This window comes from Hyperolius riggenbachi, chromosome 4 (assembly GCF_040937935.1).
Source record: "Hyperolius riggenbachi isolate aHypRig1 chromosome 4, aHypRig1.pri, whole genome shotgun sequence".
Lineage (NCBI taxonomy): Eukaryota > Metazoa > Chordata > Amphibia > Anura > Hyperoliidae > Hyperolius > Hyperolius riggenbachi.
Genome location: NC_090649.1, coordinates 64,496,729 through 64,519,204, shown reverse-complemented (window position 1 = coordinate 64,519,204; position 22,476 = coordinate 64,496,729). Strand labels below are relative to the sequence as shown.

Here is a 22,476-nt window from a genome sequence, read left to right as displayed (position 1 = left end):
CACCGTGCTGCCATGACTATGTACTCTGTAAAGTGCTGCAGAAGATGTTAGTGCTATATAAATAAATATCAGGAAAAAAGGGCGCTGGCAGCTAGTGGATGAAAAGGGTGCCGCCACAGACTCTAATGCAATTATCTTTAACCACTTCACCACTGAGGGGTTTTACCCCTTGAACACCAGAGCAATTTTCACCTTTTAGCGCTCCTTCCATTCATTCGTCGATAACTTTATTATTACTTATCGCAATGAAATGAGCTATATCTTGGTTTTTTTCGCTACCAATTAGGCTTTCTTTAGGTGGGACATTATGCCAAGAATTATTTTATTCTAAATGTGTTTTAATGGGAAAATAGGAAAAAATGTGGGAAAAAAATATTATTTTTTAGTTTCCGGCCATTATAGTTTTTAAATAATGCATGCTACTGTAATTAAAATTGAAATGTATTTGTAATGGATTGCAGAGACACCGACGCGTGGTCTGACAGCGAGGCAGCTGAAGCCGTGTTCAGACCGGCGGTTTCTCCGCAGCAACATGCGTCTGGTTTGTCGGAGCCTAGTAGTGCACACAGATGGAGAGCTATGCGCACGCGCACTAACAGACAAGCTCTGACAAGCTCTTTATGCCAATAGAAGAGGGATCAGCTGATCAGGACTCTGCCACCAGCTATTACGTCAAACAATAGCTGCTCACATAATTACTCCTCCATTCCTCCTGCTGCTGCTGCTGTCTGTCTGTGTTTCCCAACGCCAGGGTACACAGATTTACCTTCTGCTGCCACTATGCCACCAGCTATTACGTCAAACAATAGCTATATATCTGTGTAATTTGTTTTACAAACAAAACCAAAAAACCATAAAAAAAAAAATGTTTAATTTTTCTGAGGTGCCCGGGTTGAAAACTGTGTTGTCCCAGTTGTGTATTGGACACAATGTGGGCTGCACGACCGCTGTCTGGGACCTCCTGTTGTGTTTATTTACGCCCTGGTATCACCGCTAGGTACCAGGGCTATTATGTCACGCTGCCTGCCTCATTGACTGCCTGCTGCCACACACTCATCCTCCTCCTCCTGCTGCTGAATTTACCTCCTGCTGTCTGTGTGTTTCCACTGCCAGGGAGCACATACAATGGCGCTTCCAACATGCGTGCGCCACCAGCTATTTGTTACGCTCAAAAATAGCTGCATTTCTTTAAAAAAACAAAAAAATTATATATACTTTTTATTAATACTGTGTGATATTATTTTTAGAGGTGTCCGGGTTGAAAACTGTGTTGTCCCAGTTGTGTATTGGACATGATGTGGGCTTCACGACCGCTGTCTGGAACCTCATGCTGTGTATTTACGGCCTGGTACCACCGCTAGGTACCACACAGCCTATTATGTCTCGCTGCCTGCCTCATTGACTGCCTGCTGCCACACAATCATCCGCCTCCTCCTGCTGCTGCTGCTGCTGAATTTACCTCCTGCTGTCTGTGTGTTTCCACTGCCAGGTAGCACATACAATGGCGCTTCCGACATGCGTGCGCCACCAGCTATTTATTACGCTCAAAAATAGCTGCATTTCTTTAAAAAAAAAATATAAAAGAGAAATAAGTGAAGAAGAAGAAGACGATATAGAAAAAGAAGGAGAAGAAGAAGAAGAAGAAGAAGGAGAAGAAGATGAAGAAGATGAAGAAGAAGAAGATGAAGAAGATGAAGAAGAAGATGAAGAAGATGAAGAAGAAGAAGATGAAGAAGATGAAGAAGAAGAAGATGAAGAAGATGAAGAAGATGTAGAAGAAGAAGATGAAGAAGATGAAGAAGAAGAAGATGAAGAAGATGAAGAAGATGAAAAAGAAGATGAAGATGAAGAAGAAGAAGAAGAAGATGAAGAAGATGAAGAAGATGAAGAAGAAGAAGATGAAGAAGAAGAAGAAGAAGAAGAAGAAGACAATATAGAAGAAGAAGAAGAAGATATAGAAGAAGATATAGAAGAAGAAGATATAGAAGAAGAAGATATAGAAGAAGAAGAAGAAGAAGATATAGAAGATAAAAAAGAAGAAGAAGAAGAAGAAGAAGAAGAAGTATATACAGTACTGAACAAAATTCTGGACACAACTTCTCTTTCCACCTTTTTTTTTTAAAGGAACATCCCCACATAATCACTTGCTGTTGTTACTTGGAAAAAAAGATGTTTCTTGCATCATTCACCCTCAAAACAAGTGTTGGAAGCTATTTAAGGCCAATTCGAATAGTCAGTTCGAATAATGAGCTCGAATACCGACTCGAATAGTGAGCTCGAAGTCCGAGGTCGAATCGAATAGTAAAAAATATTCGACTCGAATATTCGACTGAATTCGAATAATTTACTATTCGAATTCGACCAAACTCGAATAATAAAAAGGGGTATCCGAGCATCACTACTTCCCTGTTCTGTCACATGGAAGGGTCAGACCGTTACCACTGAAGCTTTCGTTGACTCTGGTTCAGCGGCTAACTTTATAGATTACGAGTTTGCAAAAAAAATGGGAATTCCTATACTCCCATTGGACCAACCGATTTTGGTCACTGCTGTAGATGACTCTCCTCTGCAGAGTAGACATCCTCTGTCCCATACTCCAAATTTAAGTTTCAGTGTTGGGGTACTGCATGAGGAGAATCTGCAATTTCTGGTCTTGCGTATGGCAACCTCCACTGTCATTCTTGGCATGCCTTGGTTACAACTTCACCCCCCTCAGATAGACTGGGTTTCAGGTCAGCTAACGAGCTGGTCAACCCATTGTTATCATCATTGTTTAGCGAAAGTAACCGTGGGTAATACCAGCATTCAGGTGGAAGGTGTGCCAAAACAATACGCAGAATTTGCTGACGTCTTCTGTCCCAAGTCGGCAGATAAACTTCCCCCCCACCGTACCTTTGATTGTCCCATTGATTTGAGATCTGGTTGTATGCCTCCCAGGGGTCACCTCTACAATCTGTCTGGGCCTGAGAAACTAGCTATGCAGGAATACATCAGAGAAAACTTGGCTAAAGGGTTCATCCGTCCCTCCCATTCATCAGCAGGGGCAGGTTTCTTTTTTGTAAAGAAAAAAGATGGAGGCCTTTGTCCTTGCATTGATTATAGAGGCCTAAATAAGATCACGGTGAAAAATCGCTACCCTTTACCTTTAATTGACGATTTGTTCACTCAGGTGACCAACGCCAAGATTTTCTCAAAGCTAGATCTGAGAGGTGCATACAATCTGGTGCGTATTAGAGATGGTGACGAATGGAAGACAGCCTTCAACACGCCCGACGGGCATTACGAGTACCTGGTGATGCCCTTTGGGTTGTGTAACGCCCGGCTGTCTTCCAGGAGTTAATTAACGAGGTATTCAGGGAGGTGTTGGGGAAGTTCGTCTTAGTTTATCTGGACGATATACTGATCTTTTCATCCAGTCTTTCTGAACACCGCAGGCATGTTAAGTTTGTGCTAGAAAAGTTAAGACAGAATCAGCTTTATGCCAAACTGGAGAAATGCCTCTTCGAAGTAACCTCTGTTGCCTTCTTGGGGTACATTATCTCCACCTCTGGCCTCTCAATGGATCCAGGGAAGGTTTCCGCTGTCCTGGAGTGGCCTCAGCCTGTTGGACTGAAGGCGCTCCAGAGATTTCTGGGCTTTGCCAACTACTACAGAAGGTTCATAAAGGGGTACTCTACAATCATCCGGAAGGACGCTTACAGGAAGCACTACGAGGCTGGGACAATCACAATAATCGCGCTGTTTCTCAAAGAAGCAGCAGATCATTGCGGGGGCTTAGATCAACGAACGCGAATGGATTTTCCTGTTCATTGATCTCCGGGCGAGCGGGCGGCGGCGTGCATGAGCGGCGGCGGATTTCTCCGTCCCTGGTTTTTTAGGGGGGAAAAAAGGGACGGAGAAATCCATACCGCGGGGGGTAAAGTGGTTAATACAGTGAAAAAGCAGAAAAAAGGGTGCCAAATAAATATCGTCAACAACATTAGAACATTAAAGATTTTGAACTATGTTATCTTTTTAGAAGCTTGCAGCGTTATATTTTTTGTTATATTATTTAGTTGGTATGTACAGATTTTACGTTATCAAAGATATTATCATTTCTATGTGTAAAAGGGTGGTTCTGGAGGGGGAGTGGTTAGAGTTAGGCACCGTGGGGGGTGGAAGTTGATAGGGTTAGGCACCACCAGGGGGATTAGGGTTTGGCACCACTGGGGGGGGTTAGGCTTAGGCACCACCGGGGGGGGGGGGGCTTAGGGTTAGGCACCACCGGGAGGGGGGGTTAGGGTTAGGCACCACCAGGGGAGTGGTTAGTTTTAGGCAGCACCAGCGGAGGGTTCTGTGTTAGAGTAGGGCTGGGTGAAAGGATACCCGAGGTGACATGTGACATGATGAGATAGACATGGGTATGTACAGTGCCAAGCACACTCATAACTATGCTTTCTTCCTTTTTTTTCTTTCTCTGCCTGAAAGAATTATACATCAGGTATGTAAGTGGCAGTGCCTGTTTGAGTCAGGACTGGGACAGACTACAGTGTGACCCTCACTGATAAGACATTACAACTATAGAACACGTTCCTATTAGAAAATGGCTTCTGTGAGCAGGAAAAAGATAAAAAGGGTCAATAGTTCGTAGATTTAAGCTCTGGCATACTTCAATTAATATGTTATTTAGCAAAAACAATAAAACTGTAAAAACTTAAAAACTAGATTCAGATATAAAATAAAACTGCGGAATATCTTAAAAAGTCATTTTTAAGAGAAGGAGGATATATAAAATTGTTTATTTCATTAGTTTATTTTCCCCTCTAGTGTCCTCTAAGCTATATTGTTGAATTATGTAATTTTTAACATTTTCAACTCCCATCTGTTTTAAAATAGTATTTATCGTTAACCAATTTTATTCACAATGTTTATCGTTATTGAGATTTCGTTATCCACTGGCGCCATTTCGTTATCCTGCCGGGCCCTTTTTTTCCCGGTGCCCTTTTTTCATGCATGCCCCAAAAGTGTGTAACTAGCCACAAGTGAGCACTATGAAGGGAGCAATTGTTAGTAGAGATGGCCCGAATGGTTCACCCGAGAATGGTTCCAGGCGAACTTTGGGTGGTTTGCGTTCGCCGGCGAAGGCAAACTTTTGTGGAAGTTAGATTCACCCCCATAATGCTCCATTAAGGTCAACTTTGACTCTCTACATCACAGTCAGCAGGCACATTGTCGCCAATCAGACTACACTCACTCCTGGAGCCCCACCCCCCCTTATAAAAGGCAAGGTTCTCCTGCCGTTTTACTCACTTGTCTGCCTACAGTAATTAGTTCAGTGACAGCTGCTGACAGACTCTGCTAGGGAAAGCTTACTTAGGCTCTTGTAGGCTTGTTAGCTTGCTGCTGGTTGATTGTTATTCCTTATATTGCACCCCACCACAGCTCCCTCACTCGAGGGTCTTGTCTTCCAGGGAATTGTAGGATTTCAAAAGCCAGCTTACATACATTGGCCGGGAATCAAAGCCAGGTCTAGTGCTTGGTAGGCAGCTCTCCTCACCACTATACCACCACCAACACTACATGCTGAAGCCAGCCTAGCATGTACCATTATGATATTTCCAAGAGAAAAATTAGCTTGCTTAGGGATTTGTAGGCTGTCAAAAGCCAACTCACATACATTGGCCAGGAATCGAACCCAGGCCTACTACATGGTAGGTTGCTATCATAACCATTATACCACCAACACAACACACTACAATGCTACATGCTGAAGCCAGCCTAGCATTTACCATTATGATATATTCAAGAGAAAAATGAGCTTGCTTAGGGATTTGTAGGATGTCAAATTCCAACTCACATACATTGGCCAAGAATTGAACCCAGGCCTACCACGTGATAGGCTGCTATCCTAACCATTATACCACCAACACAACACTCTACAATGCTATATGCTGAAGCCAGCCTAGCATGTACCATTGTGATATACCCAAGAGAAAAATGAGCTCTCTCTCTAGGACTTGATGCCATTGAACTCAATTTACATGCTAGGCTGGCTTCAGCATGTAGCATTGTAGTGTGTTGTGTTGGTGGTATAATGGTTAGGATAGCAGCCTACCATGTGGTAGGCCTAGGTTGGATTCCTGGCCAATGTATGTGAGTTGGCTTTTGACATCCTACAAATCCCTAAGCAAGCTCATTTTTCTCTTGGATATATCATAATGGTACATGCTAGGCTGGCTTCAGCATGTAGTGTTGGTGGGGGTATAGTGGTGAGGAGAGCTGCCTACCAAGCACTAGACCTGAGTTTGATTCCTGGCCAAGGTATGTAAGCTGGCTTTTGAAATCCTACAATTCCCTGGAGGACAAGATCCCCTTCCTCCCTCTGGGAGAGGGGAGGAAGGGAGGATTACACTTTCTGATCTTGTAAAGCAGTGTAAGCCTGCAATTGAACATTGAATGAGATTTCTGACCTTAAAGCGGACCCAAACCAAACATTTTTTTTAATTAAAAATATTTAGTTGCACCACTCTGACACATACAAAGATAAATAAACACTCCTTCAAACCTATGAGCATTTCAGTGCATGTTTTTCACCTCTCTCTTTTCATAACTAGGGTTATACTGGGGGCAGCCATTAGCAATTCCTCCACTGCCGGACACCACCTACTCCACCAGTTTGCCGGATTTTGTCCCGGCAATTTGAACGGAAGGGTTCCTCCAATAAATGTAAAATATTTTATATTTGTCATCAGGCAGCTGAAAAAAGGCTACTATTTATTATTATAATTTAGAAAATAGATTTTATTTCTGAAATCTTGTATTTTTAATTTGGGTCCACTTTAAAACACTGCTTTGTGTCTAATCCAGATTTCTTTCTGGGACTTTTAATGTCACTCAACCATGTCTCCCTCCAGGTATTAGACCTCTTGAAACATCTTTTCCATCACTTTTGTGGCCAGCATAATTTTTTCTAATATTCTAAGTTCGCCTCTTCATTGAAGTCTATTGTGGTTCGCGAAATTTCGCGCAAACCGATTTTTCACGGTAGGTTTGCGAACCGGGTTCGCGAAACTACAATCGGAGGTTTGGGCCATCTCTAATTGTTAGCTATAGTTTTATACTAATGACTGACAGTGATTATCATTCGAACCAGGATGTATTGGTCTACATGGACAATAATTCTTTTACGGTAGTTAGGACACTTTTTTTTTTTTATGGATTCTCAGGCAACCTATCATTCGTTTTGAAAAACTAGGAATGCTAATTCCGATTCAGGGGAATTAACATTTCAGCATTTCTGATCGGAAATCAGCATTTCGGATCGAAATTCGGAGAACTGAAATCAGAAAAAGGAAATTCGAATTCCATGGAAATCCGATTTGTAACTCGGTCATTTTAGCTAAATCATAGAACTCGGAAGCATTTAACCAATCAGAGAATGCAGAATTTTTCAGCAAAAATCAGATCACCGCAGTAATTTTAGACCAATCGCAAGACTTTATTTTCCGTTTTTCCAGTCTCTGTTTTTCCCATTTCCATTTTTTACGATTTCCGTTATTTTTTTTTTATTTTTTTCATTTTTGCATTCTCCAATGCAACAAAATGACTAATAAAATACTCCTTGTATTTGAAAAAACTGAAAACTGGAAAAATGGAAATTGACATTTGCAGAAATCACTTTTTTTTTACGAATAAAAAATGGGCATTTTGTGAATCGGAAATGGCATGACCATCCCTATGAACAACGGCGATCAAAAGTGTGTAAGAGTCAAAGAGCTGCTGGTCTTTATAGTGGCCCTCGATGAGGTGAATGGACTTTACTGCAGAGCAATATACAGGATCTTCTAAAAAAAATGTGCACATTGTGATAAAATTCATTATTTTCTGTAATATACTGATAAACATTAGACTTTCATATATTTTAGATTCAAATACACACAACTGAAGTAGTTCAAGCCTTTTATTGTTTTTCTTATTGATGATTTTGGCATACAGCTCATGAAAACCCAAATTTCCTATCTCAAAAAATTAACATATTTCATCCGACCAATAAAAGCAAAGTGTTTTTAAAACAAAAAAAGTCAACCTTCAAATAATTAAAGGGACTCCGAGCTCATCTAAAAAATAAAAGTTGTACTCCCCTGGGGCTTTTTCCAGCCCAGTGCTGGTCGGGAGGTCCCACGACGGTGTCCTGGCTCCTCTCCTACTCCCCGCTCCGGAATGGCTGACCGGCCGCAGCCCGGGCGACACTCGGCTGCTCCTTCCGCGTATGACGCGGCTGACGTCACACGCCGGCCGCCTTGCATCATCACGGCGGCCGGCGTGGCAGTACTGCGGAAGGAGCAGCCCGATACTCGGCCGAGTGTCGCCCAGGCTGCGGCCGGTCAGCCATTCCGGAGCGGGGAGTAGGAGAGGAGCCAGGACGCCGTCGTGGGACCTCCCGACCAGCACTGATCTGGAAAAAGCCCCGGGTGAGTACAACTTTTATTTTTTAGATGAGCTCGGAGTCCCTTTAATAATTGAAGCAGTCATTTCTGCAAAAGGATTCCCGACCAAGTATTGAGTACATAACTGAACATAATTATTTGTAGTTTTTGAGATAAAATACAACGAAAAGTGGAAAGAATGCGATGGTATTCAAACTGTCATTCTTCTAAGTTTAAAAACCATTTTTTCTTGGCATTTTTAAAATCAATTTTCTCAAAAACTGCAAGGTCTTTTGGGGGCTTTGCTATTCACTGTTAAGTCGTCATGAAATTACGCAAACATTTTGCTAAATTTACACAAAATTCCGAATGACTATACAAAATCAATTGAATTTATAAATCGTTATTACTTAGGCATTATTATGAAAATGTATGTGAAATTTTGCGTAATCGTAATTAGCTGATTACAATCATCACTATGCATGGCCAACTTAACTCTAGCTAACCACCCAGTGGCCCAAATCATTATGAGTTTACTGTGCTCAGGCCCAGATTTACATCAGTGGAGCACACTGGGCAAAGAGTTCTCCCTCCACAGACCCACAAACCCCGGCTAAAATGCACCACAGGTGTGCTGGTCGGCCCAGTTGTTACCTCTCCCCTACTTCCATTGCCCAGCATAGATAGCCACAGGTGCCCCTTAGTATTAGGTAGCCAGAGTTACCCTCAGTATTAAGTGGCTACTGGTGCCCCCAACTAAAGGGAGATCTCGTCAGAGAAATGCCAAGAGCTGAGCGAGTAACCTCTCATTTATACTCTGCTCGGGAGTCTGCATAGGGAAGGATGGAGGCACGTGAGCTGCCTTTCTATCATCAGGCGCCTGTAGGCACTTGTCTACAGTGCCTTATGGAAAATCCGGCTCTGACAGTGCTGCACTTGACCACAAAACACACTGCACACATACACTAACTACATAAATCCACTTTTGATGGTTATGTAATAGTCTTAATTTCAGAGTAACTACCTAGTGACTTACCACTGTAGGATTTAATCTTCTTCACCAAAAATTCACATTCTTCACTAATCTTGTTTTCAATGGTTTTTCTTTCCATAGCCAAATCTCTTATTGTGGAGCGAATAAAATGTCGCATCGCTTTCCAGCTCTCACCATGTGCAAAGAGAATACCTAAAAACAAACTAAATGGGAAAAAATAAATCAGTAATGATCAGTAGAATGACCGACTGAAAGTGTCCATACATCTACTGATGTAGGGGTAGATCAACCAAGAGACGGATCTCTCTCTGGTCGAATGTGATTGGAGACAGATCTTTTGCCTGATCAGCCTCTGCCACCTGCCACGACACCCCAAAGTGTAAATATTGGTCCCCTAGTGCCCATGCAGTGTAAATATTCACCTATCCCACTGCCGTAACTCCTGGCCCCCTCCGTGTCTGCTGATGCGCCGAGCGCCCCCATGATGATGTCAGACACATGCGATTGGTGCCTCACCGGGGTAGTGATGGTGGAGGAGGCTGAAAGTCACAGCAGCGGGACAGGTGGAATTTTACACTGCACAGACACGGGAATGGGGGGAATTTACACATTTACACTTGGGGAGGGGGATTCATGTTGGACTGAGATCTTTCCCACCTCTCTGATTGACGCATTCAACCAATTTTAGCCTGAAATCAGTTAACTCATCAATCAGGGATGCTTGCTGTGGAACTGATTTTCCCTAGATTTGACAAATGTTTCGAATTGGATAATCAATCAGGACTCAGAATCAGTAGATGCATAGCCAACGTGAGCTTCTTTACTTTCCCAGTGATCACTAGAATTTCTCCAAATGACTATCTCCAAAATCAGTTGGTCAACTTCTGCACTTGGGGTCCTCTAGTCTATGGCCATGTTATCAGCTGTTCTCTCTCTCTGACCCCTCTCCACTCCACTGTCCCCCAGGTTCCAGCTTTATGGACCTGACAAGAGAAGGCTTTCCCAGTCTTTCCCAGTCTTCTTCCACAGTATTGGTTCTACACAGCAGTAGCAGTATTGTTGCCATAATGACCCAACCACTAAGTCTGGATGAACGGCTTGTAGACATTAGTGGCACAATATAAAAAAAAAACAGATGTGAGGGCTATGGAAGCTACCATATTTATTTCCTTTTAAACAATACCGGTTGCCTGGCAGTCCCATTGATATTTCTGGTCAGTAGGGTCTAAAGGTGCGTGCACGTGCACTACAGCAGCCATCGACGGGTCCGTAGACACCTCCCGCTGGGCCGGCGGACTGATAAGGTTGTTCCTGAATGATCCGCCCGGCGGATCGTTCAAGAGCAGCCTTATCAGTCTGCCAACAGTGCATACACACGCACTACAGTCCGCTGAAAACCCGCACAGCGGGGGGTGCCGACGAATCCGTCGTTGGCTGCTGTAGTGAGTGTGTACGCACCTTTAGACTCTACTGACCAGAAATATCAATGGGCCTGCCAGGCAACCATTCAACCATGCAACCATTCCTGCTAACCTAAAGCTTACTTGTGTCTTACAACACATTGGCTTAAGACTTTACCAAATCCAATACTCCTATATGGGGAAGCTTCTCTGTTTGTTTGTTTTTTTTTTGTTTGTGTGGTGTCCAGTTCACTCATCTCTTCAACTACAAGAAAGGCCCAGGAGTAGTCTTAGCTACCGTAATATCTATGTTATGGCAAGGCCCTTATTACACTTTCTCTTACAGGGCTATGGAAACTGTTTTGCCCATGTGACAAAGCGAGGTGCAAAAAGGAAATCATGCCTAGCAGAGGATGGTTTCAACCCATCAACCTCTGGGTTATGGGCCCAAGACACTTCCATTGCACCACTCTGCTTACATTTGTATGCAATCTTCAAGTTTAAGAAGGGTACATTAGTTGAAATAGTTACACTAAAACCTATGTTACAGCAAGGCCCTAATGACACTTTCTCTTACGCGGCTATGGCCACCGATTGGTCCATGTGGTAAAGCAAGCGGTAAAAACCAAAGTACATCCAGCAGAGGATGGTTTCGATCCATCGATCTCTGGGTTATGGGCTCAGCATGCTTCCGCTGCACCACTCTGCTGCTGTACAGCAGACGTTTCGTAGTAGGAAAAAGCCGTACGGAAAAATGGGCACTCCTTTGCCTACTTCTTTCTGGCCTTTGTCATCATGAAAGGATCATAGAAATATATGTAGAAATTTGATATATACAGGTTTTGTTTAAAGTGGCGTTAAACTTCTTGGAGCAGACTTTTTTCCTCCCTTCACAAGACACACATGCATCCACATAAAATTTTCAAGGGGAATATTGAAACTGCAGCCATTCTCACACTAGCAGAGGCCTCAAACCTGCTATAGTCGGTCGTTAAGTGTCTGGAGTTCAAATTCAGTAAAGGTGCGGAGCCAAAAACAGCCAGATTACTTTGCTGGATAAACTGCTTCCATTAGCACAATTGTGATGCCACTAGCACAATTGTGATGCCACAAACCCAAAAGCTCACAAACTTGGTCATTGAGCAGTGACTGTGTGTCCAGGTTACAAAAAGTGGGTGGAGTTAAAAACAGATTTTTCTGGGAGATTGTAAACTGCAGCCCTTCTTCACTGTTAATGGCAGGGTTCTCAAACTTAGCATAGCTGGTTACTGGGTGACTGGGATTAACCTCCCTGGCGTTCTATTAAGATCGCCAGGGAGGCTGTCATCATTTATGGTGATGATATTTGATTCTGCAGCAATATAGGGTTTTTGCTACAGTGTGTAGCACACTTAAAATTGAGAGAATATTAAAAAATGGTTTTAATGGTAAAAATTAGGTTCCACTCCCCAGTATAGGTAACCAGGTGCACTTCCAGTATTATTATCACCCCCCCCCCCCTCCTTCCCCATAGGCAGCCAGGTGTGCACCCAATATTAGGTCCTCCCATCATAAATGACCAGATATCATCCCAAATTATCAGATGTTACCCCGATATTGTAGCTCCCTCAGTAGGTAGATGTGCACCCCCACTATTAGACGCCCCCCCCCCCCCCATATTAGTCAATTAGCCTCCTCCCTCATATTAGACATCCCCCATACAGCATCACTGATATGCAAATATACACTGTGCAGATCTCACCTCCCTGGACCCATTGGCGATCGTGCAGCAGAAGCCGCTGTTCACAGCTCTGCAATCAGCCCCGTGCTGCCATATACACTGGGTCCTGGCTTGATGACATCATCAAGCCAGGACCTGTGTATATGGCAGTATGAGGATGATTGCAGATCTGTGAATGGAGGATCTTGCAGCACTTTCGAAACTAGATCCAGGAAGGTGAGTCATGCTTTTCTTTACAGGATTTGTTCAGTATATATTTTCATTGGGAGGGAGGAATGATCACTGTGATTTGCTTCACCAGTGATCATTCCTCTGTGGGAAGAAGCGGGGGGATCCCTTTCACCAATTAGTTCAGAAGCAGGCTGTCCACAACACTGCTTCTGTTAAAGATCGTATATCTACTTCCTCGTGGCTTGGGTGAAGTCCTAGAAGACGTAGATATATGTCATTGTGGAAGAAGTGGTTAAGTAAAAAAAAATTAATAAAACCAGGACAATAAAAGTAGCATACCTTCACAGAATGATGGGATGTACGTATGCAAGAGATTCTTCTTCCTAGTCATTTGGACAGACTCAAAAACAAAAAAGAAAAAACTTTAAGGAGCAGCATAAAACTTTTGGTTCTAATAGGTTTAAAAATTGCGACCAATTAATTTTAAATTGCAACTCCGGGGTAAAATATTAATCTGTACAGAGAATACTTACCTGACCTCTGATGATACCTCTCCGCCGAGCAGAAACAGAACCCCATGTTTTACTGGATTCTCTGCTAATGGCTTGGCTTGCTGGCCTATCACACCCATTACTTTAATGAAATTAATTTCTATTATCTTCCTAGAGTTGCTGTGACTTCAAGGAGTGGAGCACAGAAACTATGGAAGCACGGTGCAATTAGTAAAGTAACCAGAAGGACACAATGCTTGTACTAAATGTAACGATTGTGGAACTTTCTCCGTGATCAGCGCACAATGCGTGCGCTGATACGGCGGAAATCCTCCACAAGCGTATAATTGCAGGCACCCAGCAAAAGGTGCTACGCACCCGTAGAGGGAAATTCCTGTCGGCAGATGGCGCTGGGGAGTGCAGAGGAACCAATCCTCTGTACCTCCACAAATGCCAGACAGGAATTGTACGAAGCGCAGAACGCAATCGCAAGAGAGGCGATTGCGAATGAGAACGAGCAAAGGGACAGGTTGTATGTGTGTGCGCCAAACTAGTCGCCACCCTGCGACAGTGCACACACAACAGCAGATATGAAATAGAAACGCGAGAGGTGCGATCGCCAGACGTGACACAAGGCAGATCAGAACAGAATACGAGGTTAGCAAAGGCACAGCAAATAATACAAAGAGAATGATAAGGAAAATAACAATCGCTAGCTGAACGCGAACACCGCACTCATTCGCAACAGTGCACGCGTTCGTGTGTGGTCTCTGCGTGTTACGCACAACAGAGACAAGCACGCCTAACTAACCAAAGACAGACAAACACGAAACAGAGAACGTGAGCGCTTGCTTAACGGTTACCTTACCGAGCCTCCAGCAAGTGTTCGTAGCAGACAAGACAGACACACGAAAACAGGGACAAGCGAGAGATAGGATCCACAGCACTAGCGAAAGTGGCCAGCGCGATCCAGGAAGACAGAACAGAAGGATCCACAGCACTAGCGCTAGGCGAGTGCGATCCAGGCAGACAGAGTAGCAGAACAGAAGGATCCACAGCACTAGCAAAAGTGACTAGCGCGATCCAGGTACAGAGTAGCAGAACAGAAGGATCCACAGCACTAGCGGAAAGTGGCTAGCGCGATCCAAGGAGACAGAACAGAAGGATCCACAGCACTAGCACTAGATGCCAGAGCGATCCAAGTGAGACAGATCAGAAGAGATAGCTGGTAGCAACCGCTGCACCAGCTATACTCCAAGAACAGAGATCAGAACCATTTCCTGTCGACCACCGCTGGGACAGGACAATAGCAACAGAACAAACAAACAGATAAGCAATCCTAACTGCACTAAGGAAACCTGCCTAGTGCAGTTTTCCAGGAATTACTCTAAGATAACTTCAAACAAAGAGCATGGCTGACACCCCTCCAGGAGTGTTACACAGGACTAAATCCTTAAGACCAGCAATGCATTGTGGGAAACACATAGTACTTATAGTACACGCCTCCAATGAATGTGGCCAGGCAATTTGCATGACAACGTATGCAAATTCCTCAGCAAGCACACGCTGCAAAACTGACAGAAGCTCTTCTTTCCAGAGTCCTGCAGCATGAAAACCTAAACAATGGTCAAAAAGCTGCCTGCCTGCACAGGCAGCTGAGCAGATCATTACAGTACCCCCCCCCTCCAGGGTCGAATTCCAGACGACCCTCAAAACTGATATCTCCAAACCACTTTAACAGAAGACTCATGAAGGTCGGGACCGCCCGACAAGGTCCAATTCCAGAGTCAGTCCACCCGAAACCGACCTCATCGGAAACAGAAGCCACCGAAACATGCCCATCAGCACTACAAGTCTCAGCGTAACACCCATCAGGACTGTGGATACCAGAGAAGAAGCCATCGACACCCTCCAGACAATACCCACCACCTTCCAAGGAGCGTCCGAAAATACCAAATCTGCCACAAAACCTGTTCGAAGTGTCTCTTTCAAAACAAAAGCCGCTGTTGATCGTATTCAGGGTACCAAGCAAAACTTCTCTCGGAATCTCCCAGAACGCCTTGAAGCTCCGCAGAGATTCCAAGAAGCCAGAACGCTCACCAGGCTCACATGGAGAGCTACCAAGCACCCCCATGGAACCTATGACAGCTCCAGATTCGGAATTAGCAGGACACCCATCAAGATCAGGACTTTCAGGGACCACTTCTGGGCATGCAAGCAGGCAGGCTAAATCAGAACATGTCTCCACCGAGGAAGCATCTGAGTACGCTGGTAACCGAGGCACACTTGGGCTTTCTGGGTCACAGAGCACACTGGGGTACACCAGCACAGGAGAAACCTCAGGACACGTCGGGGAACCGCCAACCTCAGAGTCCGGCACGACCAGACCAAAACCAGGACCGGGCAGAAAATCATCACGAGTAGAGGTCACAGGTACTGGTATTTCAAAAGAAGACTCGGACATAAATTCAGAATTTTCTGTGACTGTAATATCATCATTGACTACATATGAGTGAAGCTCCACCAGAGCTGCAAAGGTAGTCAGCAAGGCAGCAATGCCTACAGAAGAGGGCAACACCTCAGAAGGACTTGGGGGGCAGAAGACATCTCCCACAAGTTCTGCACCCTTTGGGAGGAACTCTGAGACCTCCAGAACATCAAACAAGACCTCAGGAACATCATTTTCCAGGTTTTCTAAGAAGGATTCTGAACTATCCATGTTACAGGGCAAAACTGGAACTTTATTTTGTGAACAGGGCAGATGTCCCAGGAATGGTTCCACCATAACCTGAGACTGAACTTCATCATAATTAGCGGGATGTACAGGAATATTTACTGGAACACACACTGACTCCCTAACTTCAGTCTCACTGTACCCAGAATTCTGTGTGGCAGTCAAACTAGCTTGTAACTCCAAAACTGCAGAAAAACAGGTGAGTATAGTGGCAATACCTAGACGAGCCTCTAGGGACACTGTAGGGCATTCTAAGCAAGGCCACATTGACTCATCCAGAGTACAGGGTGCAGAATCAGCACTTCCCTCAGAGCAAGAAAGGGGCTCACAAACGTCAGTGTGAAAGGAAAACATGTTTTCATTCATGGTACAAGGCAGGTTCAGAGAGAGCGTCTCTGAACAAGGCAAAGAAGGTTCAGCATCAGATTCGCAAAACCGAAGCGCTGTCTCACTCTTAGATTCGGCTAACAATGTCGAATCCGAGCAATCAGAACGCAAAACCTGCGAATCAAAAATCACTTTAGGTTGTGAAACTAGAGCCGGGACAAGGTCCTCCAGCACCCAAGGCTGAGACAGCAAAGTGCGCCCCTCCATCCCTGCCACCCCAGCCGTCACACACTAATTGCTATTAGACTAAGAGGTGCCACAGGGCCCACCACCTCCCCAACACCTTAATATCAAGTTATCTGGCTTGCAGTCACTGCCATGTATCCCCTTTTATTATTTCTTTCTGCTTCAAACACAATTAGGAATGACAGCTGAATGAATTATGCGCCCCCTCCTACACTGCGCCCTGAGGCTGGAGCCTCTCCAGCCTATGACTCGGCCCGGCCCTGTGTGAAACTGACGCTTCCATAGCGCAAACCTCCGCGATCTGCGGAGCAGACTGTAAGGTGTTCAGGACAGAAACACTGGAGCAACTGTCACCAGGCAACGGGCCCTTACAGGTGTGAACAGGGTGAGACAGAGACTCATTTGCAGAAGAAATAGCGACATCAACAGGATAAACTTTATTAGGCATATTAATTTTACTTTTGACGCTGCATAGTCGAGAAATTTTCCCCATAGCAGGGTCACAGACGGAAGATCTCAAAGATCTGTTTCTAAATGACAAAGGATCCCACACATCCTTGAGGAAACCGGCAGACACATGCCGATCACAATATGCAGGAACATCCGAGAAACAGGCATCAGATCGCACAGATTCAAACTGCACACTGTCAGGAGCGAACCCTTCAGGATTCACACAGGAATCAACCACATCGGCACACTCATTCATTTCAGATTGCACAAAGTCAAGACTCACATGCTTTACCCCAGAAAGGCAGGAACAATCATCCGACAACGATGTCTCTTTATTGGAATCAATTGGTTGGTGTGTGTGCAACTCATCCAAAATCGTCTGCCACACATAAATCATCAGATCCACATCACCCTCGTCACATTTATCGGAATTAATCAAAAGGTACATAGAATAGAGACAATCATTCAAAACATCCTTGCTTTTTGCTGATGTAAAAATCGCAAAAGGCTTTCCAATCAAAATCGAATTCTTCCAGCAGGGCCCCAACATTCCAGGAAGCAAATGGGGGTTCAAACAGCCCAGTATGCAGATAATCTCCATATGGGTGGAGTTCAGGAACAAGAACCGATTTTTTAACTGCTTTAATATAGTGTGCGATCCTACCTATAGCAGGATCCACATAAGCTTTGGATTGGGGCAAAAAAGCCGGAGACGGAACAACATCATTATAAACATCAATAGGGAGTGTTTTATTCCGATGCTTGCGTTTTTTCGTTTTTCTCTTTTTAGCCACTTTGCATGTCTGCTGTTTAAAACCTGAAGTGGCAACAGACACATTGAACTGATTGTCATACTGAAAAGTGTTGCATGGAAGGGAAAGATCAGCTGACTTATCAGCAGCTACACATTCAATCAGAGCAGGTGGTAAGCCAGGCACTCCAAACCAGTGAGAGAATATCACTGCAAGCAACTAATACAGATTACCATTCCAAGAATTATTTTTTAGCACATCATATGCCCAGGTCAACAAATCGTCTTTTAAGAGCACATAGGCAAACTGAAGAGCCGACGTAGACGGATCAGTAATCTGAAAGGTGGGATTCAGACAAAACCTCACACATTCAGAAAGAAATTCCGCTTTGGTCTCTGAGTTTAGCCTTTTAAAGCTCTTAAAGACACAGGACCCAAACTCGACAAAATCGTACAAATCGGAAATTCCGTCTACACTGGGGTTTTGGGTTGGGCTGGTCATACTGTAACGATTGTGGAACTTTCTCCGTGATCAGCGCACAACGCGTGCGCTGATACAGCGGAAATCCTCCACAAGCGTATAATTGCAAGCACACAGCAAAAGGTGCTACGCACCCGTAGAGGGAAATTCCTGTCGGCAGATGGCGCTGGAGAGTGCAGAGGAACCAATCCTCTGTACCTCCACAAATGCCAGACAGGAATTGTACGAAGCGCAGAACGCAATCGCAAGAGAGGCGATTGCGAATGAGAACGAGCAAAGGGACAGGTTGTATGTGTGTGCGCCAACCTAGTTGCCACCCTGCGACAGTGCACACACAACAGCAGATATGAAATAGGAACACGATCGCGAGAGGTGCGATCGCCAGACGTGACACAAGGCAGATCAGAACAGAATACGAGGTTAGCAAAGGCACAGCAAATAATACAAAGAGAACGATAAGGAAAATAACAAACGCTAGCTGAACGCGAACACCGCACTCATTCGCACCAGTGCACGCGTTCGTGCACAGTCTCCGCGTGTTACGCACAACAGAGACAAGCACGCCTAACTAACCAAAGACAGACAAACACGAAACAGAGAACGCGAGCGCTTGCTTAACGGTTACCTCACCGAGCCTCCAGCAAGTGTTCGTAGCAGACAAGACAGACACACGAAAACAGGGACAAGCGAGAGATAGGATCCACAGCACTAGCAAAAGTAGCCAGCGCGATCCAGGAAGACAGAACAGAAGGATCCACAGCACTAGCGCTAGGCGAGTGCGATCCAGGCAGACAGAGTAGCAGAACAGAAGGATCCACAGCACTAGCAAAAGTGACTAGCGCGATCTAGGTACAGAGTAGCAGAACAGAAGGATCCACAGCACTAGCGGAAAGTGGCTAGCGCAATCCAAGGAGACAGAACAGAAGGATCCACAGCACTAGCGCTAGATGCCAGCGCGATCCAAGTGAGACAGATCAGAAGAGATAGCTGGTAGCAACTGCTGCACCAGCTATACTCCAAGAACAGAGATCAGAACCATTTGCTGTCGACCACCGCTGGGACAGGACAATAGCAACAGAACAAACAAACAGATAAGCAATCCTAACTGCACTAAGGAAACTTGCCTAGTGCAGTTTTCCAGGAATTACTCTAAGATAACTTCAAACAAAGAGCATGGCTGACACCCCTCCAGGAGTGTTACACAGGACTAAATCCTTAAGACCAGCGAAGCATTGTGGGAAACACATAGTACTTATAGTACACGCCTCCAATGAATGTGGCCAGGCAATTTGCATGACAACGTATGCAAATTCCTCAGCAAGCACAAGCTGCAAAACTGACAGAAGCTCTTCTTTCCAGAGTCCTGCAGCATGCAAACCTAAACAATGGTCAAAAAGCTGCCTGCCTGCACAGGAAGCAGAGCAGATCATTACACTAAACTGACAAGAAGAGGAGTTGCCTCAAGAAGGTGCACCACAAGAGATTCAAAATAGTAAAAGGCCAAACCACAATATATTATCAGATGGGAACAAGAGATCAACACCATTCTTGAAAAAGAAGACCTTCAATATATGTGGAAGGGTGCCTCTAGCATCTCGATCAGCTCTGCTCTAGTAGAGAGACACAATATAAGGTCTTACTGAGAAGGTATCTGACACCGGATCGTATAGATAAACTCAATCCTAGTAGTAAGGGTCTATGTTTCAGGGCCTGCGGTCAGAAAGGCACCCTTCTTCATGTGTGGTGGTCATGCCCAAAAGCACGCAGATTTTGAAGCAGAATCTACCAAGTTATTTACTCTACGGTCAGATTACACAAATTCCCAAACTGCCCGAGGTAGCCTTATTGGGCTTAAAACCCCCGGACATATCTAATTCGCAGTACAAGCTTCTGGCGCATATTTGCCTTGCAGCTAAACAAGTGATTGCTCGCTCCTGGAAATCCCCTGCACTCCCCTGCTCCTCCACCTATCTTTAGAAGTAATCTCAGTCATGCATTATGTTTTGATAGGATGAAAGCCATAGTAGATGATAAGCTTCCTCAGTTTGAGAAGGTATGGAAACCCTACTTTGAACATTACTCACATTGGCTTCCTAACTCTTTGACATCAGTATAATACACATAATCTCACCTAATAACTCCCATGACAGTTAAGTTTAATAACCAAGTGGGGTTAATGGTAGCTCGGCATCTTTTTTCCCCTATACTCCCCCCTTATACTAATACTAGCACTCTCCCCTCCTTTTTTCCCTTGATTTCCCTCTCTCTTTTCCCCTCTGCCTGATGGTTTCTATTGCATCAGATCCTTTTTGTATATACAATAATAACCACATAAGAAAAGTTATACTTATTGTGCAGCCCATGGACTTTTCTGCAACGCTAATAACCAGTAGAGATGCAACCCCAGGCCTGCTCAGAAAAAATACAAAATAGTAAAAGGATGATCTCTGAGGCTAAGAGTCCAGACACATGTTAAAGCCTACCTGAAGGGAAATAAAATATTACATTTGCATACTTACTTCAGTAGTGGTAAGCCTCTGAATAGTCCAAATGATTCACAGGCATCCTTGATCTCCTTCCGTGGCCAGGAGCAATCTTCGCTTGCACAATTAGTAAACAACCACAACTGGGCATGCAACGATCACTCCCGGCTATGGGAGCAGGATCAAGGAGGTGCGCAGGCAAGGCCGTGCATGTGTAGTAGCCAGTGACATGCTTACTTGGCCAGTTTTTGTAGAGGCCCAACTGCTGAATGGATGAGAGCGGAACAACAGCGAGGGACCTGAAGGACTACAGGGGGGACCTGAAGGACTACAGGGGACTGGAAGAAGCCCCAGGTAAGTTGCAAAGCCAGATTAGTTTTACTTTAGGTACGCTTTAATCATGCATGCCTAGTCTGGAGGAACACATCCATGGTCAGTAGCATGGTCAGAAGTTGGAGAAGGTCTGTGTCAGATTGGCTGGGTTGATGAGGAGCCTAGAGGTCGATGAGGAGCCAGGATGTGCACTGAGATAACTGTTATGAAGCTCTGCACTCTATACAGTGCTTCAGAAGATGCCAGTGCTTTATAAATACACAATAATAATATAGTGTGACATTAGACTATGACTAGATTGTGGGCTCCTCTGCAGAGAAAAGGGTCATGGGAAAGACAACAGGGTGGGAGGGCGAGCTGGGGAAAGAATTAAGATGACCTGCAATCAAGCTAATCTAAATTTCCTGGAGCTTGCTTCTCTGCTCATAACAGAAGTCAGCTGTCAGCACCTGTATTATTGACTTCTGCAACAGCAGACTACCCTGCATTTTTATTAACTACTCCGATCAGGATAAATAATCAATAGTCCAGGGCACTCTGGTATTACAGCCGCCAGTGCACATGGCTACTAATGACAGGCAACTCCTGAAGCACTAAACACATCCTGCCACCTCTCCCTGCTAATGTCCCAGCTGCAGCACAGCAATCATTCTCTCTACTCACTCTGCTGCTCTGCTCATTCACTCACTGCAGGCTGTGTGTAGCGAGTGAGGAGACACATTTCCCATGGGACAGGCATGGGGAGGGGTGCTACATCTTGTGCAGGAAGTAGTACAGTCCCATGCACTGCCTACTGCTCTTTTCCCGAATGTTGCTGGAAAAAGGTCCCAGGTAGAAGAACACAGTGGCTGAGTACCACAGAGACACCCCTAGCCATGGCTACACCTCGTGCTTGGAGCACCTGCAGCCCTATCATCATAGGTTTTCTTTAAGCAAGATTGGATCCTCAGTTTGCAGGGTGTGTAGGTGGGCCAGTCCACCACCCCTCAGTAACCAAATCCTCCCTTTTCAAACCAAGTGCCACCAGTGAAGCACATTCCTCTCCTCCACACCACCACCCCTAATAGTATAATTGCACCCCTTTATACACATGATATGCATTGGGAACTGGAGGCACATATACAAAATAATGCATGAGGTTGCAGGGAAGGACAGAGGAGACTTAAGTTAGCTCTGAAGCTGGTAAATATGTTTAAGCTGCCGTACTCTGTACAAGGTCACATCATACTCACGTGTCCTCATTCCTCCTCTGGTGTCCTCCTCTGTCCGTATGCATGGGTGTCACTGGCCGCAGTTTACCCACTGTGGCTTGATGCGTGTACAATACATGTCTGTGCGGAATGGCGTCCAGCCTTGCACTCTCATGCATGGGGTTTGGCATACATTAATGCACAGGTGCGGCATACGATCCCTTGGTGCCAGAATGCGGGTTGGACGCTATAAAAACACAGCCCTTCCTCACATCCAGTGCTTTTTGTTCTGACAGCTAG

The 22,476-nt window shown here is 44.8% G+C and overlaps 1 protein-coding gene across 1 annotated transcript in view; it reads right to left on the bottom strand.

Moving 5' to 3' along the window:
- LOC137571253 (cytochrome P450 2K6-like) overlaps positions 1-22,476 on the bottom strand; it is a 108,161-nt gene that overhangs the window by 43,779 nt on the left and 41,906 nt on the right. Inside the window, exon 3 of the mRNA XM_068280129.1 lies at positions 9,442-9,591. Coding sequence (XP_068136230.1) covers positions 9,442-9,591 — 150 coding nt within the window. The remainder of the gene's footprint in view (positions 1-9,441; positions 9,592-22,476) is intronic.